At 40.4% G+C, this 26,975-nt stretch overlaps 1 protein-coding gene across 4 annotated transcripts in view; it reads right to left on the bottom strand.

The window, feature by feature from the left end:
• LOC130187443 (1-phosphatidylinositol 4,5-bisphosphate phosphodiesterase beta-1) overlaps positions 1 to 26,975 on the bottom strand; it is a 163,064-nt gene that overhangs the window by 9,200 nt on the left and 126,889 nt on the right. For 2 of the 4 annotated variants that reach the window (XM_056405072.1, XM_056405069.1), the window contains 23 exons: positions 25,901 to 26,047; positions 24,451 to 24,608; positions 21,780 to 21,862; positions 21,366 to 21,450; positions 17,268 to 17,442; positions 15,353 to 15,439; positions 14,826 to 14,896; positions 14,481 to 14,577; positions 14,065 to 14,149; positions 13,637 to 13,761; positions 13,338 to 13,492; positions 13,071 to 13,235; positions 12,418 to 12,517; positions 12,087 to 12,191; positions 11,877 to 11,992; positions 9,014 to 9,149; positions 8,486 to 8,539; positions 7,892 to 8,111; positions 6,521 to 6,689; positions 5,323 to 5,399; positions 5,131 to 5,220; positions 4,915 to 4,972; positions 4,661 to 4,747 (listed from right to left, as the gene is read on the bottom strand). In XM_056405072.1, the coding sequence (XP_056261047.1) occupies positions 4,661 to 4,747; positions 4,915 to 4,972; positions 5,131 to 5,220; positions 5,323 to 5,399; positions 6,521 to 6,689; positions 7,892 to 8,111; positions 8,486 to 8,539; positions 9,014 to 9,149; positions 11,877 to 11,992; positions 12,087 to 12,191; positions 12,418 to 12,517; positions 13,071 to 13,235; positions 13,338 to 13,492; positions 13,637 to 13,761; positions 14,065 to 14,149; positions 14,481 to 14,577; positions 14,826 to 14,896; positions 15,353 to 15,439; positions 17,268 to 17,442; positions 21,366 to 21,450; positions 21,780 to 21,862; positions 24,451 to 24,608; positions 25,901 to 26,047 (2,645 nt within the window). Of the gene's footprint in view, positions 1 to 3,799; positions 3,825 to 4,660; positions 4,748 to 4,914; positions 4,973 to 5,130; positions 5,221 to 5,322; positions 5,400 to 6,520; positions 6,690 to 7,891; positions 8,112 to 8,485; positions 8,540 to 9,013; positions 9,150 to 11,876; positions 11,993 to 12,086; positions 12,192 to 12,417; positions 12,518 to 13,070; positions 13,236 to 13,337; positions 13,493 to 13,636; positions 13,762 to 14,064; positions 14,150 to 14,480; positions 14,578 to 14,825; positions 14,897 to 15,352; positions 15,440 to 17,267; positions 17,443 to 21,365; positions 21,451 to 21,779; positions 21,863 to 24,450; positions 24,609 to 25,900; positions 26,048 to 26,975 lie in introns of those variants that run through there. The other 2 variants (XM_056405071.1, XR_008830461.1) reach the window with 2 other exon arrangements.

The raw sequence follows: 26,975 nt of genomic DNA, 5'->3' as shown, positions 1-26,975 counted from the left end.
GTTTTCAGCTCACCCAATCTTAGTGGTCAGGACATGCAAGTCAAGAAGAGGAGGTGAGAAGAAGCAACATGACAGGATATAGGATCTTGAGGTGTGCCCAAACACCTTGTGCCATCGTGCTGGGCTCCGCTGACTCCTGAGGGGTTTTTTGATTGGTTCATTAGCAGGACAGTGACACCTGAGCGCACATGCTGGGAGTGACGACAAATCTCGCCATGTCTTTCTTCTTCTCTCTCCCCTCTCTTTCAACGCAGCACCTGACCCTCACACTATCTCCAATCGGGACTTCAGAATATTACAAACAAAAGTCGCAGGTTCTTAATAAAGCTCAGTGTAACACATCGCTCACATTTTACATCCCTTCAGCTTTAAATTATTTGAAAATTGTGCCTATTATGGCTTGTATTAAGCAGCTGTTAGATGCCTACTTCCATAGCGGAGATACTGCAGCTATTTTCTAGGTTGGGTTGGTATATCATATACATGTGAGTACACACATGTACACACACACGCTACCATTGTAGTGGGCTGCAGAGCTCTCAGGGTCTCCACCAGGGATAGTTATAGCTGTCCATTAGTGACTGCTCTGAGCCCAGAGGAGAAACTGGGTCAGAACTGCATGAGAGAGAAAGTATGTTGTATCTATCCGTCTCTGATTCATAAAGACTAACACACACACACACACACACACACACACACACACACACACACACACACATCAAACATAGAGACACACAACAGAAGTATTTTTATATTTGCCCTGCTCTGTTTATGCCCATATCCATTAGCCCCAACAGGAGCTCTCTACAGCCTGTGGTTCAGACCTTTGGCTTTATATGTGTATGTTTGCATTTATCTGTTGTTTGGATTCCTCCCAGGACTGAATGAATAACAAGTTTTTTCCTGAGAGCTAATTCACCAACCAGCAGAGGTAGTCAACAATATCTCCCTTTGCCCTAAATATCATTTTGTGGAATTTTAACTATGGTGAATGGACTGCACTCACATGCGCTTTCATCAAGAGCCAAGTGTTTTACAATGACCTGCAGCGACTTGCTCAGGGGACACTTACACAACTATTAGGCAGAGCTGGCAACCTTACCAATTTGAACACAGATGAATGTCACCAACATTCATGTAAAGAACTGGGCTCCGACTCTCTGTGGCTATACTGACTGAACTGACTGAGATGTGTTACTTATATTAATGATCATATCATATCGTTCACGATATTGATCACCTTAACAGTGTTGCTACCAGCCAAGTTAGATGCGCGTTACAGTGGCATTGATATTGTAAATGAATTTGTCAAGGTTCAGTCATGCAGCAGCCTCTGGATAACTAAGTCCCCTCAGGTGCTTTTAAAAGAAAACGGCATTCAGGGATAGAAAACCTCACAGAGCTGAATAGAGTGCAAACTAAGTGAAACATGAAATCAGGCCAGTCAAAAACTGGCACAATGAAAAAGGCTGGTAGGAACAGTCATAGCCTCTGTATTTCACAATTTGAAAACAACCATGCTGCTTCATTAAAATCGCCATAATTGAATTATATTGTAAGAGGCACTAAAAGTCCTTCCACATGATGAGTATAAGCAAGAGGTTGATCCATTGCGGTGACTGTTGACAGCAACAGAGACCCCAAGACTTTTTCAGTAATTACAGTCTAATTGCCTTCTTTCTTTAAAGAATACTTCTACAACATTGTCAGATTTCATGATGGACAGTTAAAAATAAAAAAAAGGATGAAAATTGATGCAGCAAAACCAGAATTATCTTTTTTATTCCACATCTTCCTCCTGTTTATCAAAAACCTGGAACCTACATAAGCAACAATGCAACTTGAGCGATGACAGTTCAGTCAGAGATTCAGGTGTGTTATGCTACTAGGAGCTAATGTAGCCTCGAGCCTCTGACCTGATGCAAAGATGAAGAGCGGACTATGGAGCTCACTTATGTCGAACTTCACGCACCCAGATTTTCTCTTCACACCCTAAACTTGTTGTCTTAAGCTTCAACTGATGCTGACTCAAGTGACATCAGATTTTGTGCTACGTTTTCCACATATACAGTAGCTCTCCCCAAGATCTTTCCCTGTTTAAGGTACTTGAGGACACTCTGTTGCTCAACAGTATTTTCACATGATTTAGCTACAGCATGTCATACAAAAATGTATTCAGAACTTTGGTTGTTGTTGTGGGTGGCAGCCTGAATTTTATAACAAACATAACCCTGGGCATCTTCTACTAACTGTCTCCAGAGCTGTGTCCTCGGACATCTTTTGCATATTTTGCATATTTTGCATAAAGATGACAGTCATTGCATGAGAGCAGATACTGCAGAGGTGGTTGATTACTATTTAATAGCCCTCTTCAGGCAAATTAAATTTGCCATGGTCCATATGTTGATTTAGAGAGGTGAGTGTGACAGCGGATTAGGTGGGTAGGTGATCAGTTACAGTTTTGCGGGAAACAACGGTTGCGAACAGAATGAAATTTGATGGCAACACTAGAGTGATCTAGAAAAAAACACCAGCATCTGCCTCTCTCTCTGATCTGTGGAAACTTGCTTAATTTAATGTTGATTAGACCCTGATGACACTGGTTCGCACAGCTAATATTTAGTAGGTGCTGATTTATGAAATCACAGTAATAATGATGTTATTGACAAGGATGATCTAGCATCTATTAAGAGATGATGATTGTCACCACAGGACCATGTTAGAATGAGTGTAGTTCACTAATCTGAGCGATTTACTCACAAGCAGATAGTTAACAAGGCAAATACAGTCAGCTCTGATTCTACACTCCCATTCTGTTTTTAACATTTCCCTCGAGCGAACGCGTTAGTCTCACTACTTCATTTCTCCCGACTGCAGCTTTGTGGAAAACTGTTGCGAGCTACTGTATGTGAGGTATTGGGCTGTATTTCTGCACTGCACCTCCCACACTCAACTTGAAGTGGTTTCAAAAGGAACAAGAAGCTGTCACTTTGAGAGTGGGTGGTTATGGAACTGTCTCCAGCAGAACACTTCTGATTTATGCCTGTCTCAAAAAACAAAAAAAAATCTATCTCATGAGTAGATATGGTAAATGTACACCATTCTCCTCATTTGATAACATGAGTAAAAACCATTAGATTAAAAATCTTGTCAAGCTCACTGAAAGACTTCAAGAAGAAAAGAGAGGAGATATTTGCAACAAAGTGTTACTACCTTTTGTATGGTAGATGTACTAGTACTATATGATATTATATTTTCATTATGATCATGACAAACTACATGTCCGTAATTAGTACAGTGGTTGGGGAACACTGTACAAAATTCTGTGTTACGATAGTACCTGAGACATTTACTATTTTAATAGAATATACAGTTCATTTGATTTGATATAAATATTCTTTCCCTTTCACTTTGACTAGGATAGAGGATCTTGCTCAAGGACATATTGACAGGTGGGGCTAAATCTGAGCACTCCATCTGTGGCGTGATCTCACTACACAGGCCAATCTGTTACCCCTGCTATGATGTTATGTCTCCACGCTATACCAATTACTGTTAAATTACAGTAATCCAGACACACTGTATTTGTTGTTCTCTTAAAAAGCACTAAATGTCTTTGCAATAATTGATACAGTATTCTGCATTGCACTAACGCTTGGCAGGTCTCAGCCGTTACTGAGAAGCAATGTGCATTCACTTGTTGCCAGTCGGCGGCCCAGGTGTATAAAACCTTGCATATTAATTCTGCCACACTGATGCTGTATTAATGCTGAACACTGGGATGCAACAATGGTCTTACCACGCTCTTCAGCTGCAAGGCCATCCTACAATGACAGTCACAATGACAAGGTTGGGAACTGCGCAAATCATAGAAGAAAAAGCAAAACACGCTAAAACTCCCACAAGCATACTTATGTGTTCACCGCACAATAATGCCATGTATATGAAACATATAGTTGCGTGCTATGATGGTATTACATAACAGCAGCTACAGCAAAGGAGCTCTATGTTCCAAAGCAATTGACCACTCTTCACTGATACACAAACCAACAACTCTTTCACATAGTTTCACTGTGTGTACTGTGGCCAACACACACATACATTAAGTACAGCAGGAATCGGCTTTTAAACCTGGAGTGACATATCCAGATATTACAATAATGGCAGAGTCTGAGTTGAAACCAGAGTCCACAACAATTGTCTTATTCGATATTGTTCATTGTACATGTTTGCACAAAAGTGCCAGACACTGCAGCATCTGATTAAACCTGACCCAGGTCGCCACCTAGTGGTTGAAATTAGCAGCAAGCGTTTGGTTCAGGGTGTTTATATTTAGCCCCTCTTCTAAACAAACAAACAAACAAACAGAAAGCATCCATGTTAAGAGGTAAATACTGACCCTGGATCTGTTTAAAAAAAACAAAAAACAAATACAGCTCTTTATATGTATGTATCCACACAAATTTCTAATATGGCTTAATGCATTAATAAATGTTTGGCCCCCAGGCCCTGCACCCCCTCCCCTCAGGATGGTGGATCCTGCCATGCAACAGAGTGGTAACTAGTGATGGAATTAGAAATGTCCGTATGCAGTAGATCACAAATAAATATTTAATTCACATGTAGGTTTTATTTAACAGTTTCTTAGTAAATGTCTTACTTTTGGCCTTTCATCAAAGATCTGCTGACGGATGTCCTTGTGCTTCTCTAGTAGTCTCTCCTGTCTTTTACTCTGTGCATCTTCCAACTTCCAACCACACACACACACACACACACACACACACACACACACACACACACACACACACACACACACACACACACACACACACACACACACGCCATCAGCAGGTGTATGGACAGTGAATACAAACTTGAATTTCTTTATGACAGCATAGCATTATCTTCTCTTACCCGTTTGATGTACTGCACCACCTCGTTGACAAATGATCTGTTGATCTCCAGCTTTTCTCTGTAGGGAGAATTTTACCAACCATCAAACAAGGTGACCATGACAACGGAACTAAATCTTTAGCTTTCAGTGACATCTAGTGGCCATACAAGTATAACATCCAAAGCCCACAAAGAAAAAGACTTTTTACTTGTTCCTGTTCAAATACAGATACTTACTCCTCTGTCACATTCTTGTCTTTAGATTTGGCTTCATTGATTTTCTCTTGCCTTTTCTTGTCCATTTTCTTCTTGAGATCTTTCTTTTCTCTGTATATGATGAAGCAAAGAGAACAAGATTGAGATGAATGAAAATGTGTGTTTGTGTGAACATGTGTGCATGCTGTTTGCTGAAGGCACACGCAGTCTTACTTTTCACAGATGTCTCTGAGCTTCTTGAGCTGAGCGCTCTGGCACTCCTCTGCTATAGTGGTCAGCTTCTCAACCAGCTGGACAGAGACACAGAGTGAGGCAAAATTTGACACTAAGAAAACAAAATATCGCAAAGTGGGTGAGACAAGAAACACCTGATTTTAATTATTTTATTATTCTAGTTAATAGTTCTGTTTAACTCAACCCAGATTTATTGACATTCTGATCCCAATTAAACTGCATTCATCACAGTTTCCATTATGCTTGTTGTCTTTTGCTTGAATAAATCTTTCTGTGTTGACTGTGCAGGTGTACTGGAGCAGAAGACATTCATCTTTCCACACCAGACAACAGAACATGTGCACAGGCAGCAGAATGATGGCTGTACTATTCTAGGGGGGGTGACCTGGAGTTTATTCGCTTATTCATTTGCTTGATATGGTTAATCTGCACGAGCATCTCTGAGCTTTGGGAGAGCAGGAGAGAGTCAGCGCTTTATCAAGTCCGATACAAGTCGGGGCGAGCTCCAATGTGTGTGTTGCATATGTGTGTGTGTTTATCCCACTGTTACATACAGTGCGTGCTTGTTTATATTTTTTATGTCTGATGACCCTGACTTGTATTATTAACTCTGGGAAAGTGCATATAAGGAAATGGCTTACATAAACGTTTTTTCATTGTCATCAATCTGTCTTTCTACAAGAGCTTAAGAAGGGCACACAAGTTCTTTAGAGACAAGTATGAAATTAGCTGCAAGTGCGGTGGCCATAAATAGACAACTAACAGATGTACAGAGATGACAGGAAATCAGATGCTCTAAGTCTTCTATCCATATATGTGCAGTTTGTACCTCACAATAATTATAAAATATTTTATGGACCTCTGGGGAACAGATATAAGAACGAGTATAAGATGACTGATTTGCAGATTATTCGGCTGTTTCACTACGAATAGCAGAAGTGATTCAAGGCCCTGAAGTGAATTGGAGTCTTGGATATTTGTCCATACTATACGTAGTCAGTAGTGATAGTAAATGAGGACTCTGCGGATCAGACATTGTAGAAGTGAAAACTGACATTGTGAGACAGATTAGTCAAACCAGCTGCACTCACACCTACATACATTCTGGTAAAAAATGCTCTCCAGACTTTTGGGAGCCCACTGTATGCGTGTATTTGTTGTGTGAGTTTGTGAGTACCTGTTTGATGTGTTCTCGTTTCTGGTACTTTTCGCTGTAGTACTGCTCCTGGCGAAGTGTGAGGAGCTGCTGCTGCTGCTGCTCCTTCAGCTCTGCAAGCCTCTGGTTGCACTCCTGATCCAGCTCACACAGCTCCTGTTCCAGCATCGACAGAGAGGGTTCGGACCGGCTGGACAGGTACACGCAAACACACGGACACACACAAACAGAATATCTGCAAATTAAGGTACTTGCTTCAGAGTAAGAGTAAATAAATACATGTCATATGGTTATTTATATGATATGAAACTGCTATAATCATCAGAGCAAATTTCCACAAGGATCACTTCATTACAGTGTGTCTACTGGTAATTAAAATAACAGCCTCTACGTGTCTGCAGAACTCAGGCAGCAGTGCTAACAACTTTGATGTTAGTATTTGAAGTAATTTCAAACATCCGGAAGGACATTTATCTCAAGGAAACATGGTTGAAATGTGTTATCTTTTTTTTGCAGTGGACCTCTGAGTTCCTTTCTGTGCTGAGTTCTGAAGCTTCAGTGTGTGATGGACTCCTGTGGGTCCTGAATGTGTCCCTGAGGTTGGGGGTAAGCCATATCCGTCTTATTCTTATTCTATGCATAGCTCAGCCCCTTTCTTCTTTCTTAAGAGGGCAAGTTCTGCCTTGTTGTGTTTGTTTCTGTGCAGTACAACGTCCAACAGTGGATTTTAATGTGTATTTCACGGCGTGTTTGTGCAGATGGAAGACAGACAGAAAGACAGAAAGAAAGACTTAAGGAGGGTAGGAAAATATATATATATACGATACTATTTATGATAACTTATGATGCAGTGTCGTAATTTTCTTTTTATAACATTCCCAACTGCGCATGTAGTAATTAGTAATATAGTAATTTACAGCCTTTCCCTGAATGAATTTTAAATATCCCCAGAGAAGCAGCTTGTTAAAACTTTGAGCTACACACACACACACACACACACACACACACACACACACACACACAGTCTGTAAAGTGTGTGCAGATGGAGAGAGCAACAACAATATGCTTACGAGATCAGAGTTTTCTTTGTAACTCAGTACAAGTGAGAGACAGGAGCTTACTCAAATCTTACATGTCTTGTAGCTGCATTGTGTTCTGGGTTTTTACAGAAGTGTTTGCACTTTGTTGATGCTAAAACTTCAATTTTCTTTCACTATGTAGTGAAAATGTTCTACATTAGCCACCGGCTTTGTCTTTCTTTGCTGTGCTGACGCTTTTGGTGAAGTCCCTTTGAAGGTAGAGAGAGCACAGGGGAAATACTTCAAAGAAAAGAGGTGAAGAGAGCAACCAATAGTGGGACAGTTTGAAAAGGAGAAGAGGAGGGCTACCTACCTTTTCTTACCGTCTCGTTTGTGGCTCTTCTGCAGGGCAGAGCGCCGGCGCTGATGCTGGCTCTGTAGCTCGGATACACGAGCTGTGTGCTCCTTGATCAGCTCGCTGGTCTTGCGGTGGTGTTTTCGAACCAGCTCCTTCATCTCCTTGTACTGCTTCCTCTGCTCCCGAACAAAGCCTTTCTGTTGCTTCAATTCCTCCAGTGTCTGAGCCTCCAGTTCTGAAGACAAGGGATGAAGCAATGTATAAGTAAAAATCATCCTTTGTAGAACAGCAAATTTCTGAATTTCACTACATAATTCTAAGGGTTAAGGAATAATAAAGTCTTAAAAGAAAACTCACCAGAAATAGAAAACTTTAACATAAATCATTAATACATTAACAAACTACAAAACAAACACTTTGACATTGGACTATACTTAAAAGCATTCTCCTGAGTATCATCTAGAGGAAAACCAAAATCAGTCTGAGTGTCTGGAGGTCAAATAATTATTTAATTGATTTCACATATGGTAAGGAGTAAATTCAGTAAAGCAAGTAACCACAGATACAAGAGTGAGTGTTCAAGGCTGAGGTTTGACAACATTATCTTACCAGTGAGAACACTCTGAATGATATCTTCAGTCTTCACTGATGGTTTCAGTGAGCCTGGTCACCAAAAACAAGTTCACAAGTTAGTTTTACAATAAAGCACAATCACAAATAATCACAACAAATTATTTACAACAAAGGTAGATTCTTCATATGTTGTTTTGATATAGATAAATAATATGGTCCGGGGGACAAGTAACATGTATATGAAAAGTAGAACCTTATGTATCCCTCCCAAAAAATCGAAATCAACATAAAATACAAGCCAGACTAAAATTGTTACATTACTATTAGCAGATAAGTTATGGGAGTAATATCATGATTAGACAGAATATTAACTGCAACATTGCAAAAATGTGCTAAATTTAAGGGTTTGAATATGTACAAACTTTATATTCCCTTTTGTCATCTAAGAATAAAGGCAGAGGTAAGTTTTACCTGAATGTAATGTTTAGGTAATGTCTTTCAATGTACGTACAATGGACTTTGTGTGAAATTTTAGCTATTGCACATGTGTTATGTATATAGCACCTGCAGACTGAGTCTGGCCGACCAGCGAAGGGGGTTTCGGGGCGATAATGGGTGTGTGGGTCAGTCCGTTCTCTGCAGGCAACGCTACCCTCTGGTCCACCTTAGATTCTGAGGGGGCATCACTTCCTGCCTCCACCTGTCAATCACACAAAAGATTCAATATTGGGATCAATCAAACTTGTCAGTCAATACAACTGATAACACTGGTCACCACTGACAGAGGAATTTAGTGCAGACCATAAAACCAAATAAGTACCATTGTTTACATGAAGACAGGTCATCTTTACAATTAACAAGTTATCAAGTTTCTTAAATTAAGTTCAATACAATGGACAGCAAATTTATCAGAGTACGACACACGCACACACGCATCTCGCCACACATACAACTCGTCTTTGCGAAAAATTTGCAGTTACAATGTTTTTTTTCCTCCTACATCGCTTAAACTTGATTTAAAGATTCTCTGTGTATCTCTTTCTTTAGTGTCACAGATCATCTGAAGCCTATTCTAAGTTTAAAACACATTCATTATAGATTTTTTCTGAGGAACAAAAAACCTCAAATGGCGGTATCTGTTTTCTATTTCGCTGTACCTGTGTCCTGCACGACAGTTTGTAGACATAGCTTTGGTAACCCACTCTCAGCATTGCTTCCTGTGCCGAGGCTCGGCAGATCTTAATTTCCCCTAGGCTCGGCTGAATCTCGAACTATATGCTCTTATCTCTGAAAGGTTAATGCAATTTTAAATAATCTCTGTTCTAGTCACGCTAACCAAGATCTTTCTCCCCCTGCTCTCTCTACATTCATCTCCCCACACTGTGCTCTGCCTTTCCATGCTCTACCTCTTTTGGTGACTGTTGCTATGGCCACAGCATGAAACTGCTCTCTGTGGGAAATCGTATCAGCTGGCAAATCAGATAAGAGAAGCCCCTCAGGAGCAACCCTTCTTTCCAGTCCCCTTTTCTAATAACCTCAGATAACCCGGTGTCCTGCCTTGCCTCTCACCCTAAATTTATCCTGACTTCAGTCTTAGAAATTGGTCACTTTTCTCCTCAGATATCATCCCCTGTTGCACTCCACTTACATTAATCCTTGGCCACTTGTACTCTCCATCAAGTCCATTTAAAATGACAATCCACATTTACCTACGACCGCTACAACTTTACCATTAATGCCCCATTTACAAGTTAACAAATTCAGTTTCTCCTGCTATTACTGTAATGCTGATGGCCCCATTAGTGTGAGACATCTGCAGCGCAATCTTTCCTTGGATTTCACTTGGAACAAAGCAGAAGGTCATGTTCTCTAAAGCAGCCATGACATTGGCATTTAGGTTATGTTCATAATGAAGCCTGTTCTAAAGTTAAAGGTCACTGCCAACTCTAGTTTAGATTCATATAGTTAGCATATTTCCAGTGTACAGTGGAATCAGTCAGTAGTAAGTCTGTGCTTTTATGTTCTTAGACCTAGATCTAAACTTTCATTGAATGTTTTTTGCTGACTTGGGGGCAGCACAGCTGTATCCACAACATTAAGTATTACCATCTTACACAGTTTATATAGCTAATTTGTCAGCAAGTTGTTGCCTATTCACACATCAAGCACACGTGCAGCTACACTGGAGTTGTGCTTCTGGCCTCCTGGCAAATTTAACACAATTTTCACTCCTCTTTTAGCTCTGTTTTGCTCTCCCTCAACTCCTGAGAGATATGTCTGGCTCATAAGCCGTTACATATTCACCGGGTAGTCAGTGCTGTGCAGGTAAGGTAGTTTACAGTTGGTTTATCAGAGCCTGTCGCTGAAAACTGCTGATGCTAGATCCAGAAACAAGGTTGAATAGAGTGGTGAGAGTGAACCGAAACAGTAAAGTTAAAGCCAAACAATGAACTGAAATATTGCTAAAATGCTGTGTGGAGACGAGGCGAGTTGTAGAGTTTGTTGATAATCTGTGGGTTTGCCACCAACAAGTAAACTGCTTTTACATTATCCAGTTCATCAATTGTTAATGTAGATATATTGATTACAGCAGCTTTAAGCTAAGTCAAGGTTTCACTTACCACAGCTTAAACACAATAAAAAGGAAAAAGACCTGTTGTTGAACTTCTACTTTGGACAGCAGAGTACCACAATAGCCTTGCAACTACAAAACTCAATTGGGAAATTGTCATTTCTGCTGCACTAAATCAAGGAGACAGTGTCTCATTTTCTGCACTGGTTGTCAGTTGTTGAACATGAATTTCATTTGGTCTGTGAACCTCAAATCAAAACAATCTTCTCAGCCACTGCGCCATTTCAGTCAGTAACAGTATATGCAGTGATGATTAAACCTGTCACTCCCTACAAGCTGTATATTTTAAAGCATGACAATGAAAGCACACAGAGTCGCGATGACAGACCTCCACCCCTTAGGAAACCTAGTATCAGAGTCTGAAGGTGGAAGACACTTGATGACATAGAGCAACAATACTGCTACAGCTGTGATAGAAGTGCAGTTTATCATAGAGGGAGTGGGAATGGAAAATGGCCCAAACGAAGTGTGTTGATAATATCTATGGGGATCTGTGCTGGAAACAAGCTGTGGCTCATAATCCACTGCAGTGCTGCTGGTAGATGGCTGTGGGTTTTAGAGTAAAGCAAATTAAAGAAGGGGACTCTTCTTCTCTCTGCATCTTCTCATTTTCTCGACCATATGTTTTGAATTTCTAAACCAGTTAGTTCCTTACAATGCGAGGAGCAGCCAGCTGGCCAAGGGACCACTCATCTAAATCAGTGGCACAAAACTTTCCACACTAAAACACAGCTACTTACGAGCAGACACACATGGGTCTGGATGTGTGATGGAGCAAGTAGTATAAACACACACCTCTTTGTCACCCTCTTCCTCGCCTCCCTCCTCCAGAGTGAGAGCAGCCAGCTGATTGGCTCTCTGCTCCATCAGGTTGACATAGCGGATGGGATTGGACAAGGCTTCTATGACATCTGAGGAACAGGGAGAAAAAAGAGCAGTAACAATGAACATAACTTTGAACTTGCAGTGTTTAGTTTTTAGTTTACATATGTTCACCTCACTTACCTGCAAATGTGTCTGGGACGTAGTCCTTTACTTCTACGTACACAAACAGAGCAGGCAGCGTCAGAGACTGGTTCTTCTCATTCCGTAGGCTGATGTAGTGATAACCTGCAAAGTTGGAGTAATATATGAAAACATAGCTTATGCTGAACTAAAGTTAATAATTTACAGAAATTATACCTATAACGTAATTGTTTCTATTATCATGTCTTCATGTTCTTGAATACATATTTTAGAGGTTTAAATACAAATATACCCCTACTTCTCCATATTTCCTCCGCATTTTTAAAATGACAGTAGATAAAGGTGGAGGGAGAGTCAAAACAAAGCACACCTGGACGGATGGCTGATACAGGAATGATACGGTGGCCGATGAACTTCCCTCCTTCTTCAAACACAGCTATCCTTATTGAAGCAAGTGTGGGCAGGACAACCTGAGGAAATGTATAAAATACACCTATGTCATTCATTCTACTGAAACCAAGTGAAAACAAGTTATCAACACTAAAATGCACAACTTGAGTAAAAATGGCACCATCAAGTGACTAATACTTTCATTTCTCAACAAATTTATCATTTATCATTTTATATTCCATACGTTTCTCAAACATTAGCTGTTGTCTTGTACACACACACCCATATATATATATATATATATATATATATATATATATATATATATACACATTCCCATAAATATGTGTATATCCTAAAGCATTAAACTACATGTGCATGTTCAGTAATGACATTAAATTCATAGAATTCTTTATTGAAGCAGTCTCATTCTCAATCTTTGTATTTGTATCCTCCTGTACATTTATTTTCTGCACTGTGTAATGGTAAACTGAAAGCTATATATATATGTATATATACAGTATATATACTGTATATATACTGTATGTCACCATACTTGGCCAGCAAAGTTGACTGAACCTTAATTTCCATCAGTGTCAATTGTTAAATAAAAATGTGACCACATCGTCTCACCTTCTTGAAGACAATGGCCTCCTCTTCCCAGACAGGGTTGATGGCATTGCCCTGAGATGTCTTGGTCTTGAAAGCTTTCCTCTTGGTGTCCACTGGTAAGCCAAACATGTCGATCTCCACGTACGTGCCCACTTTCTTATCTGACAGGAACTGGCCTGAGATGATCTGGAGGGAAGGAATGGGAGAAAGAAAAATATAAAAAATATACTCAAAAAACACAGACAGAGCTACACAAACACAAAACGAGCAGCACAAGCAAACACACACCTTCACAGACAGTGTGTTGGCAACTATCCCATCCACTGTGCTCTCAGTAAAAGGGTCAAAGTGTTTGTCTGGCCGTCTCATAAACTCCGGTTTGAGTCTGTAGCCACATTTCCCATTGTACTCATACATGCCCAGGTTCAGCTGCATGGACAAATCTGTGGAGTGACGACAGAGTGACCACAGTTTATTTGCATGTGTCAACAACACTCACAAAAATCAAACATGCAAACTAATAACTATCCCAAAAGTGTGAAGGAATGAAGGATTTACACAACATGAAAAAAGCGATCTTTCCTCACCAATGGTTTGGAAATTGAGAGCCACCAGCTGACAGCCGGCGTTCCAGAAGAGCTGAGGGTTGTAGTTGGATGAATCCACTCGAGTGCCTTTAGGGTAGATCCTGCTCAGCTGCAACTTGTTGTATCTGAACAGAGCTGTATTAAGGATGAGGCTGCATGACCTGCATCAGAAAATACAGCTGGTGCTACTGCAGCTACCACCATTTCTGCTACTGTTTACCTTTTGTTTCTTTCACTGAGCAAACTGAGTCACTGAACCAAGGTGACAATAAAGAGTACAGTGATGCTGTGCCTACCATAAGTCTCCACAGCGAATAGTAAGGCCGGAAGAACAGAAACTAAACATATACAAACCCAAATCGGATTCAGTGATTGTGAATGGTATTAAGGAGTGTGGAGCACTGCTTCGGTAAAACTGAGAAGGATACTCCACAAACTCTACAGGACATTTGGTCAGCTGCTCCAAAGCTTTGGTCTCTACGAAGGATGACATCTGGAAGCTGCGATTGATCTCTGCGGGCAGAGGTGGTTATATATTAATCAGGATGATCTAATGCTCACTGGATAGATTGAAAACTTCAGGGTCTAAATTTCACTGCTGTAAAAAACACTTGTTTAAAGCACTTCACCTGAGCTGATGTACAGAGTTTAATCTGAAGCTTTGAGGCATTAGTGAGCACTGTATTCAGGATTCATTTTGTAAACAAATATCTTAAGATGGCTTATGTCTTTACAAACAAATCAATATCTGCTCAATCATTTTTATCAGATGAAGGTTGTTTTCAGATGATGGGTATCTCATGTTGAATTATACGTACAGTAAACGTTCACTGTTCTTACGTACTTTTGGAAGCCTCGAAGCTGTTAAACTTGACCGGTTGGATGTAGATGACCAGGTTGGACATTTCCTCTGTGGCGAACGCCTCGCTGCCTGCCGTACCCTGTACATGAAAACAGACACACACACAAACATACGTCTAAACGCAATGCAGCACAGTGTTTTAACAAAAGGTCCATTACGATCCTTGAAAACAATGAGGGGTTTTGAAGACTCGAGTAGGAATAAAGTGCATTATCAAATATGTACACTAGACGGCAGCGTTAGTACATGACATGCACATACAGTAGTACACTGGGCTGTAAATCTCCAACATTACTAGTATTTGAACTGACCGCTAAAGATACACACCTCATCCATTGAGCCCTTTTTACAGTCATCATCATCATCGTCTTCATCTTCGCTTTCTGCCTCCACCTCACCTGAAACACGAGTCCCAGATTTGACCACAGATAATAGCAAGAAATAAAGCTAAGTGAGCCAAAGTTAAATGTGTGTACATTTAATTGACATTTCCACAAATTCCATGCAAAATGTTCAAAGCTAATAGCCCTTTAAACCAGTCTTTGTCTAGGATCAGTCGCCTCCATTGTGTTTAAAGCAGAGACACAAACAAGCCTTACACTGACAGCTGAATGCACACAGCTCATCCACTGAGGAAATTAATTTTAATATTGTTTTGGTGGAGCTGACACAGCCTCTGCGCCCACATAATGAGAGATCCACTAAAGATTTCTCACTCTGAGGTCACACTGACTGAGGAAATTAATTTTAACATTGTAATGGTCGCACTGACCTATAGCTTCTGCGCCAGCCTAATGAGAGCTCTGGTAAAGATTTGCCTCTGAGTCTAAGGTCATGTACTATGTGTGACTCACCGATAGACTTTCTGCCCTGTGGCCTCAGGCTGAGCTCAGCACCCTCAGAGGGCTGTGAGGAATCTGCCATCTCCTCTTTGGTTGAACCTGCGCAGAAACAACAAAATCATCATCATCATCAGCAACAAACCCCCATCCGACAATAATACAAGGTCAAACTACTGTATCAACATGATAAGGCTTCATTTGAAGTGTTGATAATGTAATGTTTAGTCAACCGTTGTGCAGTACAGTATGTCATTATTAACTTTTCACTATTTGTGCAGCACTTTCAAATTGTACAAAGTACTTTATAACCAGGTAATATTGGATGATAAACAACAACAAAGAGCTTTGTGCTGCTTTAAAGAGCAGCCGCACTGATCCAAGGGTGTCATTTCTGCTGGAGATGGGGTGTGCATGTCCTCCTGACTTTTCAAATTGCTATTTTTGTCTCCCTCACGTCTACAGTTTCAGTTTGATATTCATACTGAAATCTCTTTAAATAGTATCCTCTTACTGTTCAACCTCCAAATCTAGATGAGATGGAGCAATAAGAAGTTTTTGCGAGCGGCAGTAAGATCAGTTTGTATTTTCAGAGCTTTCAGGCCACATAGAGGCTGCCTGAGACTTCTGATCAGCTGAACATGTTGAACTTGTGCACAGCCTGACAGGAATCTTAGGGCAGACACTTAGGACTGCAAAAACCACTCACCCTCCTCTTACCTTTTTTCGGCAGGGAGAAAATAAATTTATATTCCGATTTACTGGTGACAATGTACAATTGTATTTTAATTAAAGGATGTTATGATTGTATGGCAATCCTTATATTATTTTTACATTTCATTTTCTTGATATGAGGTTTGAGATGTAAACACAGTGTCGTCTCACATCTCTCAGATATAATTTTCCTGTTTATTGCATTACTAATACAGAAATTTAGGCCACATTTATTGTCTAATTGTCTTGTGGAGGATGAGTTCCTGTATAATGTTATGTTTGCTAGGTTAATATAACTGCATTTAAACAGATTGTTTTTTAGTCTGTTTGAAGAGCTGCGGACTCACAGTGCCCTTTCCACCTCTGAAATAAAAGCTACACCCTTACATTGATCAGTGATTGTCTCATAATGTGTCACCACAGAGGGACCAGCTCTGATTCTTAGTGCACACCAGTTTACTTTTTGACTGTTATGCAAGTCAAACACTTGTGTTGCTTATTTTCTTCCAGCGGGGGGCAGTGTGTGTTAGTGTAAGAATGATGCATGCAGCTCAGCAGTCAAAGAAAACTGAGGATGATTGATTGCAAGGTTTATTATAATTTACAGATAAATTATGTACTGAACATACGAAAATGAGTAGGGGGGGGGGGGTAAAATAAGAAGAGAAAACACACACACACACACACACACACACACACACACACACATGCACATGTAAATGACACATCTGAAGTGTAACCAACTACAGGGTTTAGGGTAATCTCAAACCAGGGAGCAGCTGTGAAAATACGTAAAATCCATAAATCCATAAATGAGATATATATATATATATGTTCACCACAGTTACAGTCTAATGTATACACAGCTGCATGAACACACACCAACACACTGAAGGCCACTACTAACCAGTGTTTAAGACGCCCTAGTGACTAGCAGTGTGTATGCCTGACAGGGAGTGTATCCAACAGCCAATAATACCTTCAGCTGATGGAGAGGGCCATGAAAATGATAAATGATAAACAATAGCACTGTATCGCTCCAGTGATTCAGTTTCTGGACGGCACAGAGGTGTCGAGCCACAGCACAGATGGGCCCAGACGGTTAGACTACATTTAACTTCTGAAACACCATTACTCAGCTGTCCCGGTGTGACTTGACGGCTCTGGTAGTGGGATGTGAGTGTGTGTGCTTGTGTGTTTAAAGTGAGTGCCATACCTGCACTAGGGGAGGAGGGCTCACACACACTGGAAGAATCACTGTAGGTGTTAGAAACCTGCTCGGACAGTTTCTTCTTGGTGCTTCCGTCTGTCTTGTGGTGTTTCTTCTTGTTTTTCACTAAGATTTTCCCCATCAGCTCCATGGGGCTGGGCAGTGGCACACTAGACTCCAGCTGGATGTTGAAAGAGATGGAGACAGGGAGGTCATGAAAATCACAGGGAGGTCATGAAAATCACAGGGAGGTCATGTAAATGAAGAAAGAGAGGCACACAAGAAGTCAGGGAAAGTTTTCAGCAGAATAATGTCATTTCCTGTTGTATGATTGTAAAATCTGTTGGAGGAGTGAACGATGTGGACTGCCTTTTGTGACAGGAAATAGTTTCAGTAAAAGAGAAATACAAAAATGATGGTTGTAAAGTTCCAACGTATTGATTTATGGATAGAGAACACTCCATTACAGCCGTATCTTACGACCGCTTGGAGACAAATTAGTTAATTACAGGAGGAAACTGCCAAAGTTGTTTACTGGAGTGAGTCATTTAACATGTAAATTCATGGGAGTTTAAAAAAAAAAAAAAAATTTTATTCTGATCAAAATTCACTTTGGAAGAATCTGCTGAGTAGAGCTTGTTAGTGACCGCGAGGATCTGCACTGAGCATTACAAAGTCTGTTGATGTAACAACTCAAAAGTTTACACTTTCAACACTAAAAGAAGCTTCCAGTGGGGAAACTGAGCATTAAACACAAACACACACCCTCTCAAGGGAGCTGACTGGAAGGAGGCAGATCTCTTTATTTATTTATGGGGTACACTGCTTTTGGATCACAGTGTTTAGGGATATCAATAATGTATTATTGAGAATTTCAGCAGCAATGTTGAATACACACACAACCATGGTCTTTATAACTTATCAGTTATAAACACAACCAAACTTCAAAAATGTTTCTTATTTTTACTTAACTTTGTTCAAGAGCAAGAAAACAGTGATTCATACAAACTTAACCCAAAATTTTCCATCCAATAACCTACTTTCCCAACTGCCGCCCACATCCATCTACACCTTTCTACTGTTGTTGTTGGGAAATGATAAAAAATAAAGATTAGACGTCCTGTTTGCCTTGGCTTCCCTCAGACAGTTCCAGTTAAATGGAACCAGCTCAGCATCGGATGTGGCACGTAACCTTGACTCGACTCAAATGCACTGCACTAAAACTGTTTGAACAACAATTTACTTGAATTCAATTTGCCCCGAATCCACAAACTTTTTATTTGCTCCATTGTAATAAGGGGGTGAAGAGGGAAACAATATGAGGAAGAGGAAAAGAACTTTCTCTCACACTTGCACAAGTTCACATGTTTCTAGAAATAGTTCCACTACTTCCATTACTTTCAGCGTCTGATGTCTGACCAGTGGTGAAATTAATGTGAAACTAAAAACTACTGAAGTACTGTAGTGAAGTAGAATTTACAGGTACTTGTACTTGACTTAGTATTTCCATTTTGTGCTATACGTCTACTCCACTATATGTCAGAGTGAAATGTAATTAGAAAGTAATGTTTAATAAACTACATTTATTTTACAGCTTTAGTTATTAGTTACACTGTATATTAGGATTTTACAATAATAATCAACTTAACATGAACATGGTGCATTGGTATGGATTAAACTACCAGTGTGTAAAGTAGTTAAAACTACAACAGTAAGATGCTGCTAAGACATTAATACATCAGTGATAACGAATAATTAATTAAATACACAATAATTAACACAGGCATCATTTCTGCAAAATTATTACTTTTACTTTCTATTTTTATATTTTGCAATTTTGAATGCAGGACTTTTACTTGTAAAGGAGCATTTTCACACTGAGGTGTTTACCTCTTCACTAAGCAGTAAGCAAAGCATCTGAATACTTCCTCCAAATCCAACTATATGTTTCAGGTGCAACCTCTGACTGTCTCTGGCCTGATTCAGATTATTGAACTACAACCTGAAAAATTGCAAAATTCTTTGATGTCAAACCCATTTTTAGAAAAGGAGATGTGGAACTTCACTTCAGTTTTCAAAGTGTTCATTCTGAACTGTCAGTAACGGCTCAACTAAATCGAAAATACACCCATCAGCCACAGATTAGGATGGATGCTGCATGGCTGGAATTACATACAAGGACAGTGATAGATGGGAATGACTGTGAAGTATTTGAGAAAAAAGGTGTATATGTTGTTATGAATGCTTTCGTTAGCTCCAACATCTTACGCTTGCTACTCTGCTCACATTATTCACCAGCATGTGAGTGCACTTCACCTTCCCAATTCAGGTCTGTCCGCAGCTTGAAACTCACCCTCAACAACTCTGAACAAACTGTAACAAAAACAGTTTTTATTCTCAACCTATTTCATATTTTGTCAGCATTTATAATGAAAATGTTTTGGCAATAAGCCTTGATCAGTATAATGAATGCAATGATGAGAGCCATATAACAAACAAGAAAACATGTTCATGGCGAATCCAATTTTTAGGTAATTTCAGCTAATTCTTTTTTGGAAAGAGCAGTCTGTTCTCAGACTGATTGAAAAAAGAAACACTGTCACCATTCTCTCCTATTCAACACCAATGACAGTTTTGTGGAGTGGAGATACAGGAAGTGCTTGAGTTTCTAAGAAAGCTGTAATCCTCTTTATTCTCACCCTAGGCTCAGCTGGAACCAATCAAGCTATATTACCCTATCTGCCCCTGACCCTATGGACTCATGGAGCTGATATCCCATTCGATACGCTGTATACACAATGCCAGAGGGGAGTGGTTGTCATTGCAATCACCTTTCCCAGTTATTACATGCTCAGTGGTAGAAATCTGATTCCTCAGTGGCACTTTTTGTCTCTCTCTCCCTAACTTCTCACTTCTCTCCTTGTATCTCTCTCCTTCTCCTTCCCTCTACCGCTCCATTCGAAGGGTTTCTCCCTGATAATACTTCAATGTCAAATCCAGTCAGAAGGCTGTAATTCTCAGCGGGCTATGTCTTTGGCAGGCGGCGGTGCTGGAGGAGCTCCCTGCGTGTGCAAGATAATGCTGCATCTGACTGCTTGGGAACTTTAGCTGCCCTTTAGTGTTATACCAACAGAGGCAAGTCATCCCCGGTGAATAACACAAGAGGAGTAAGTGGTATGTTTAAGTACATGTGTGTGCAGGATTGTATGTGCAGCAGACACCATGAGGTGTCTGTGTGAGAGATTGTGTGACAAGTGACTCCATTTGTCGCACGTAAATGCCTGCGTCATTACACACAAAGACGCCTTTGGGATAAAAAAAAAAAGAGTTTGGCCACAAAGGGACAAAGCAAGCTTTTGACTGGTAGCTATGGCAACAGAGGAGAGACAGATAAAAGGCTGCCAAGAAAAGCCACGTTTAGATTACAGCGTAAAACACTTCCATCTAATCTTACACGGTTGTCATTTGCAGTCTCTCCCATGGTAACAGAGAGGTGAAATAAAAAATGAGTGTTGGATGAATCATTAAAAGTTGACTTCCGTGGCACATAGATAGCCACAGGTATGTGTGCGTCTGTGATTGAAAACAAGAATGAAAACCGGAAAGAGGGAGAGCGTGAAAGAGTGAGAAAAAAGTCTAGGAGGCCATTTAGGAGCCTGGAGTGACAGAAAGAGGAAAAACAGTGACAACACATTTTGCCAGGTGCTGGAGGGCATGTCGATATGTTGCTGGAAGTGAGAAAGACACAAACGGAAAAAAGCAAAAAGATAAATAAACACAGAGAAGTAGTATTTTAAGTGATCAAATGAATGAATTGTGCACATCTGATTGTGCAGTAAGGCATAGCTTACTGTCTCCCCAATATATACATGGGTAGTATGCTGGACAGCAGTGTTCAAGGACACTTCTTTGGTGCACTCATCTGTATGATAATAACTGATGAATCCCTCACTGCTGGCCATGCAGTATGTATATGTGTGTGTGTGTGTATGTGTGTGTGTGTGTATGTATGATAAAAGCAGCAAAAGAGAGCAATCATGAATGTGTATGTGAGCACATGCATGTGTGTGTGTGTGTGTGTGTATAAGCTTCATGTATACTCACAGGATATTTCTCCAGAGGCTCTGTCAGTAATGCGTCTCCAAATATTGACCGGCAGTACTCTGCCATCTTAGCCTGCTGCTTTGGTCTAGGATTCATCGCACACAAAAACAAACACAAACACACACACACACACACACACATTCACAGACACCATTATGATTTCTGTACAAAATATCAATATACACTGAATATGTATGTTGCTCCTATGAACCCCCTAGGAGCCATTTAAAGCCGAACCCACCAATGAGAACCTTCTCCCTAAAACTGTGCAGACGTTTACACAGATGATCCGAACAAAATGGCTGATTGGGCTTACTGAAAGTAAACATCCACTGATGGACAATACTCATCAATAAGGTCAGCAGGCACACTGTAGCCTTTGCACCCCCGACACAAAATGAAGTTGTGACTCACGAGTCCACGTGGTTCTCAAAAGACAGGATGATAGGGAAGGGAGAGGTCTTGAAGGCACATTCTGCGATGGCCTCGATCACCTCCTAAAGACAGAAACAGAAAGGAAAAATAAAAATACTTCAACTATAAATTATCTTAAATAAACACACTGGGCAGAAAGTTAAATTAATGAGTAATGTAACGCACATTAATAACAATTAATGTTGCTGTTGGTTAATGTGGTAATATTCTGTAGAGTCACAAGAAAATAAAACATTTGATAGCACTCCTCAGCTCGTATACCAGCCAGAATAATCTGCATTTACAATGTAATGATTCCCTACATTTCCTGGAGTGCCTGAGAGCCTCCCCCAGAGAACATGCCCAAACCTGGTGAAATCAATAACTGTAGGAGAAAGCAACAGCAACAGTGATGAGATAGGAAGATTCATTACAAACCCAACATGTCCTCTGGCTGCATGGCATTATGGTCTGTTGTGGACACCGGTGGGAAGAATTATCTTTGTGGCTGTTTATATAACATGCATTTAAAATCAGTGCAGTGGCTTTCTTCAGTAACACTGTATTGTAGCTGTGCAGGGTGTCAACGTGTTGGTAAATCTTCTTCTGGAAAATAACGTTAAAGAAAATCCCGTCATTCATGTCCCAAATTTATATATGTCTACACAGAAGTGAGAGCCGAGCCATGAGGTGGTGTCACTGCTCGAGATGGTTGAAAATCTGATATCGGATTTCCAAGCCACCGATGGTTTAAGTCAATTACACCATCATTAACGACGGTGTCAGTTCAGTTAATGCCTTCATTTCCATTTGCTCCATCTCCTACAATAAAAATCTTTGTCTGTAACTCAACCCTCTCCATCTTTCCTCCATTCTCCGTCTTTCACAACTCTTATATACAACTCTGTATTTCACTCTCAGACTAATTCCATTAGGCTTGTTCTACTTCTTCTGTTACTCTCATTACATATAAATTTCCTCTATCAATCAATCCACCCACCTCTTTCTTCTTTTTTCTCCTCTGCCCTGAGATTTCACACCATCCTCCCACCATAAAAGCAGTTTTTCTTTTTGTCTTCTCATCTTTGGAGGATTCAATTAAGCGCCCCTCACCGCTTCTCTTTAGGGCCATTCAGTGCGTCCCTGTCCTTTACTATTTGCTATCTGCTGCATGCATGCCCCACTTTTTGTTTTCCCCACTTCCCCGACTCTGCTTTCCTCCGTACTTACTTTTATCTTCAGTGTCTGGCTCTGTATCTGTGCGCTTCTCTAGTTGTACATTTCATTCCCTGCTGTATAAAATACTATTACAGTTAGAATACTTATCCTTTCATGAAATGACACCCATTCTTATTCTATTTATGGTCAGCGTTAATGTATTAACATTGAGTAATTATCTCTCTACACTAGTTTTTGTTGGCAGCGGCACAGTTTGTCATTCCTGACTGCATTACCTACATGAGCACAAGGGCTTCACAGGAAAATGATGCATGCATGTAATCCAACCCCATATTATTTTACTGATAACAGCCTGTTATCTGTTTTCTGCAAACTCTGTTTACACAGTGTCAGAGCTGTGTTAAGTCACTGCAAACCAAACATTTCCTACTGTTGCCGCTTCACATTAAAACTGATCAACCGATGAAACATGCGGTAGCTTTGATTGTGACACGGCCACAGGAAATGCGTTTGTCATCATAGTTACAGCTGTTCAAGATTGTCTGCAAAAAAAGACATAATCTTTTCTGCATTTTTTCATCATCAGTGGATCATGTTTAATTTTTGTAAGGAAGCAATAGAACAAGAGGGGGCAGTTAGCTGTTAGATGAAGAGCTGCAGGCAACAGGACACAGCACATCTCCAGCTCCTCTGCATGGTAACCACCTTTACTGGTTCCTGTTGTTGTGCGGAAAACGAATTGGGCATGTGCAGCATGAAATCAGTTTGACTTTTTATTAAAATAAAATGAGTTTTTTGAGGGCTGTACTGTAAAAAGACACACCAGTTGCGATTATGTTGAATTTCTGACGAAGATGCTGCTCAAGTGTTTGCTGTAGTATCAAACTGCACTTACTAACAGCAGTACAGGTGTCACCAAATCAAAGTGGACTGAAATCCTAACAATTATATCTTAAAAGCCACGAACCACACGTAGAATCAACCATTTAGAGTATGAAGATGTGACGAAAGCACACTGTATGCATCTAAACTACTGAACCTGCTCTTTCAATTTTATTGCATGTTTGAAGATGTTCACACAGGTGGCTGTCACACCTGCACATAAAGTGTGTACTAGGAGGCAAAATCACATTAACCAAATACAATCTACTGGAAATGAAGATGACACCCACAAATGGAAAAATCCATTTTAAACCCCAAAATACTAAACATTACAGTAACTAACACACATTAGATGTGGGTCTTCGGACCAACCCATATACCAATCGGTGTTTGATGCAGTGAGTGGATCATGTGCACAGCATGTGGATTACATTATCTGTCCCGGAGGACTGTTTACCCAGAACCCCCCCCTCTCTGTGTCTGTAGACAAAGGCATTAAAATGCATCTTCAGGGGAGAATGTTTCGGTCTGTGCTCCCTCTTCCTCTGCTCCCCACTCCCCAACCCAACCCCTCGCCTACATCGCTACCACTCTGCTCTCCTTGTGTTACCTTGAAGGAAATTTCAGTTGTCATGGTGAAGCCGTGAGTGATGACGGGCTCTTCTTCCGTGGTGCGACCCTTCCAGCAGTCCAGTTCGATGCAGCGGCACCCTGACAGGAGAACCTGCTTGTACATCTCAACTGAAGAGTTCCCTGCAAGCTGGCCAGCTGCACCCCACACACACACACACACACACGCACACACACGCACACACACACACACATGAACACAAACACCACTTCAGGTGATTGTTATATTGATCTACCAGGGTGCCTAAAAAAGCATGTCCCCCCACCATTCAAGCTCTCATTAATCAAATTAGTTGCTAGCATGTAGTAAAAACAATTCAGCTGTTGTTATCTGTAGCAGCCAAATCTCATCACCCTGTCACCATTAGCGAAGCAATTATCTCTTCACATTAGCAGCACGCTTTCCTGCAACATGAGGGGAACTGTGTCAAAGTGAGATGACTCATTTCCTGACTTTTTTTCATTCCTTTTCTCATTTTGCCTCTCACTCTTTTTTGTCTTCATGTAATAGACATCCCTACCCAAACCCATTAGTGAGAGACTTGCTTTACTAAATTTGTTCCTGTGTTGTACACTGCATGAAATATTGCTTTAAATTAGCACACATCAATAGGATGGAAATACATCAACATGAATGAGTGAGTTGCACAGGCTCTTGTCGGTTAAATTATCATGTGTGGCTCTTTCTTGTAAAGTTCTTAATCATAAATACTGCCAGGAAAGAAATCACATTCTGCAATTCCACACTTTTCTCTTTTCTATCATAAAATCACAATGTGTTACTATGAAAATAGTTTTTTAAAAAAAACAGTGTGTGTGTGTGTGAGGGAAACGGAAGAATCCGTTGTTTGTTTTTCTCATTTCTTCATTTTGCAGGCTATGAGGCCGGTCTATTACAGAAATTCCAATTTTTACATCGCTGGAGAAATTTGATCCACTTGAAAGATTCAATGCTCTCCAGTTCCCCCCAGAATAGATTTGAATAGATGAATTCTAATATCCATTGAAGAGAAAATGGCCTCTGTATTGTGCCTTCTATGCTTGCGCACTGCCGGGAGCCAGTTACTGTGACTACCAGTCTAAAGAAATATTTAACTCATGAATATCAATGAATTGCGTCTCATGGCATGACTTGATTGGATAACCTCTTGAGAGGTAACGCAGGAAAGGGGGCCTGATAAGCATCGGTGCATTTGATTGACTGACCTGTGAGGTATAAAGTGGGTGTATTCACTTGTGCAGCCATTTTTGTAATTCTAAATGAACGAGTGATCTGTTCATATGTAGAAGAATAAAGGATGCGTGCGTGCAATCAGTCAGGAGTAAAATCGAGTTGAGTGTGCAAACCAGACAGAGAGAGAGCGAGAGAGACAGAGCTGCATACATACACAACAGCTTTTTGACTTGTGTCTGGATGTATGCGTGTGTACCTGTGAGGTATGTGTTGTGTGAGGAGTTGATGAAATAGTGGGAGAGGGGAAGGGTCATGTCTTCACTCTGGTCCAACTTCTCAGGGGGAATGATGGTGTTCTCCTCCCCATTCAGATACCTGGCAAAGCCTTCCACCGAGATCTGACCTGCATGAACACCACAGAGCACACAGACATAGTCAAGACGAGTCAAGTTTGAAATCATGTTTTGTTTTTTTTTTTTGGTCCAGACACAAACTTGAACATTCAATCCTGTGCCGAAGGACTTACAGGTTAAATCTGGTGATGTCTTAGCATCTGGATGGTTGGCACAGAGCTGTGCCGCAGAGCTGCACACATCAAAGTGCCACACTGTTGCACTGGGCGGCACGTTCATTCAGTACAATGAACATGAGCACTGTTCATTGTTTAATTTGAGTTCAGCCCACATCCAACATGCTGCTATAAATACTCACTAGCATGTATTAAGGTATGTGTGTTAATCTGCTGCTAGAAATAGTCTAACGGATGCACAGTTTACTATTGTTTGAGTAGTGTTTGCTGAGCACTACAGTTCCACAAAAGTAATTAATTTACTTTAAAAATTATTTGTTTGTTTTGTTTGAATTTGTGGCCTTTTTTGTTTTTCTTTAATTAAGATTTACATCGTCCGTAGATACAAATGTAGTTGGCGCTGAGTTCACAGACTGGGTTGGGAAGTTGTAAAAAAGATTGTTGGTTTGATCTTTTCATAGGATTTGTTGACGATAACAAACAACAAACAATATTGCCAACCTTATCCTTGAAACGAATGAAACACAACATGGTACATGGCATGTGGTGGTACACGACTATGTGCCACTTTACAAACACACATCCTCAGTTTTCTTCCCTTTAGGGTTAGGGGTGGTGTAAATGTTAGGGTATGAAATATTTAACATGAATAACAGATTGAAAAGAGTAAATGTAAATTATGTTTGGGTGTTTGTGTGTACACCATACTGTGTACACATAGTGCAGGTGCATTCAAATAAGCAGCTGGAAGACTGTGTTCAAATGCTTTCAAAGGCTACATTACAAAAATGCTCATAATCAC

The sequence above is a fragment of the Seriola aureovittata genome, chromosome 19 (genome assembly GCF_021018895.1).
Source record: "Seriola aureovittata isolate HTS-2021-v1 ecotype China chromosome 19, ASM2101889v1, whole genome shotgun sequence".
In the NCBI taxonomy this organism is placed as follows: domain Eukaryota; kingdom Metazoa; phylum Chordata; class Actinopteri; order Carangiformes; family Carangidae; genus Seriola; species Seriola aureovittata.
The sequence above is the reverse complement of the archived record's forward strand: the minus strand, read 5'-3'. Positions and strand labels throughout refer to the sequence as shown.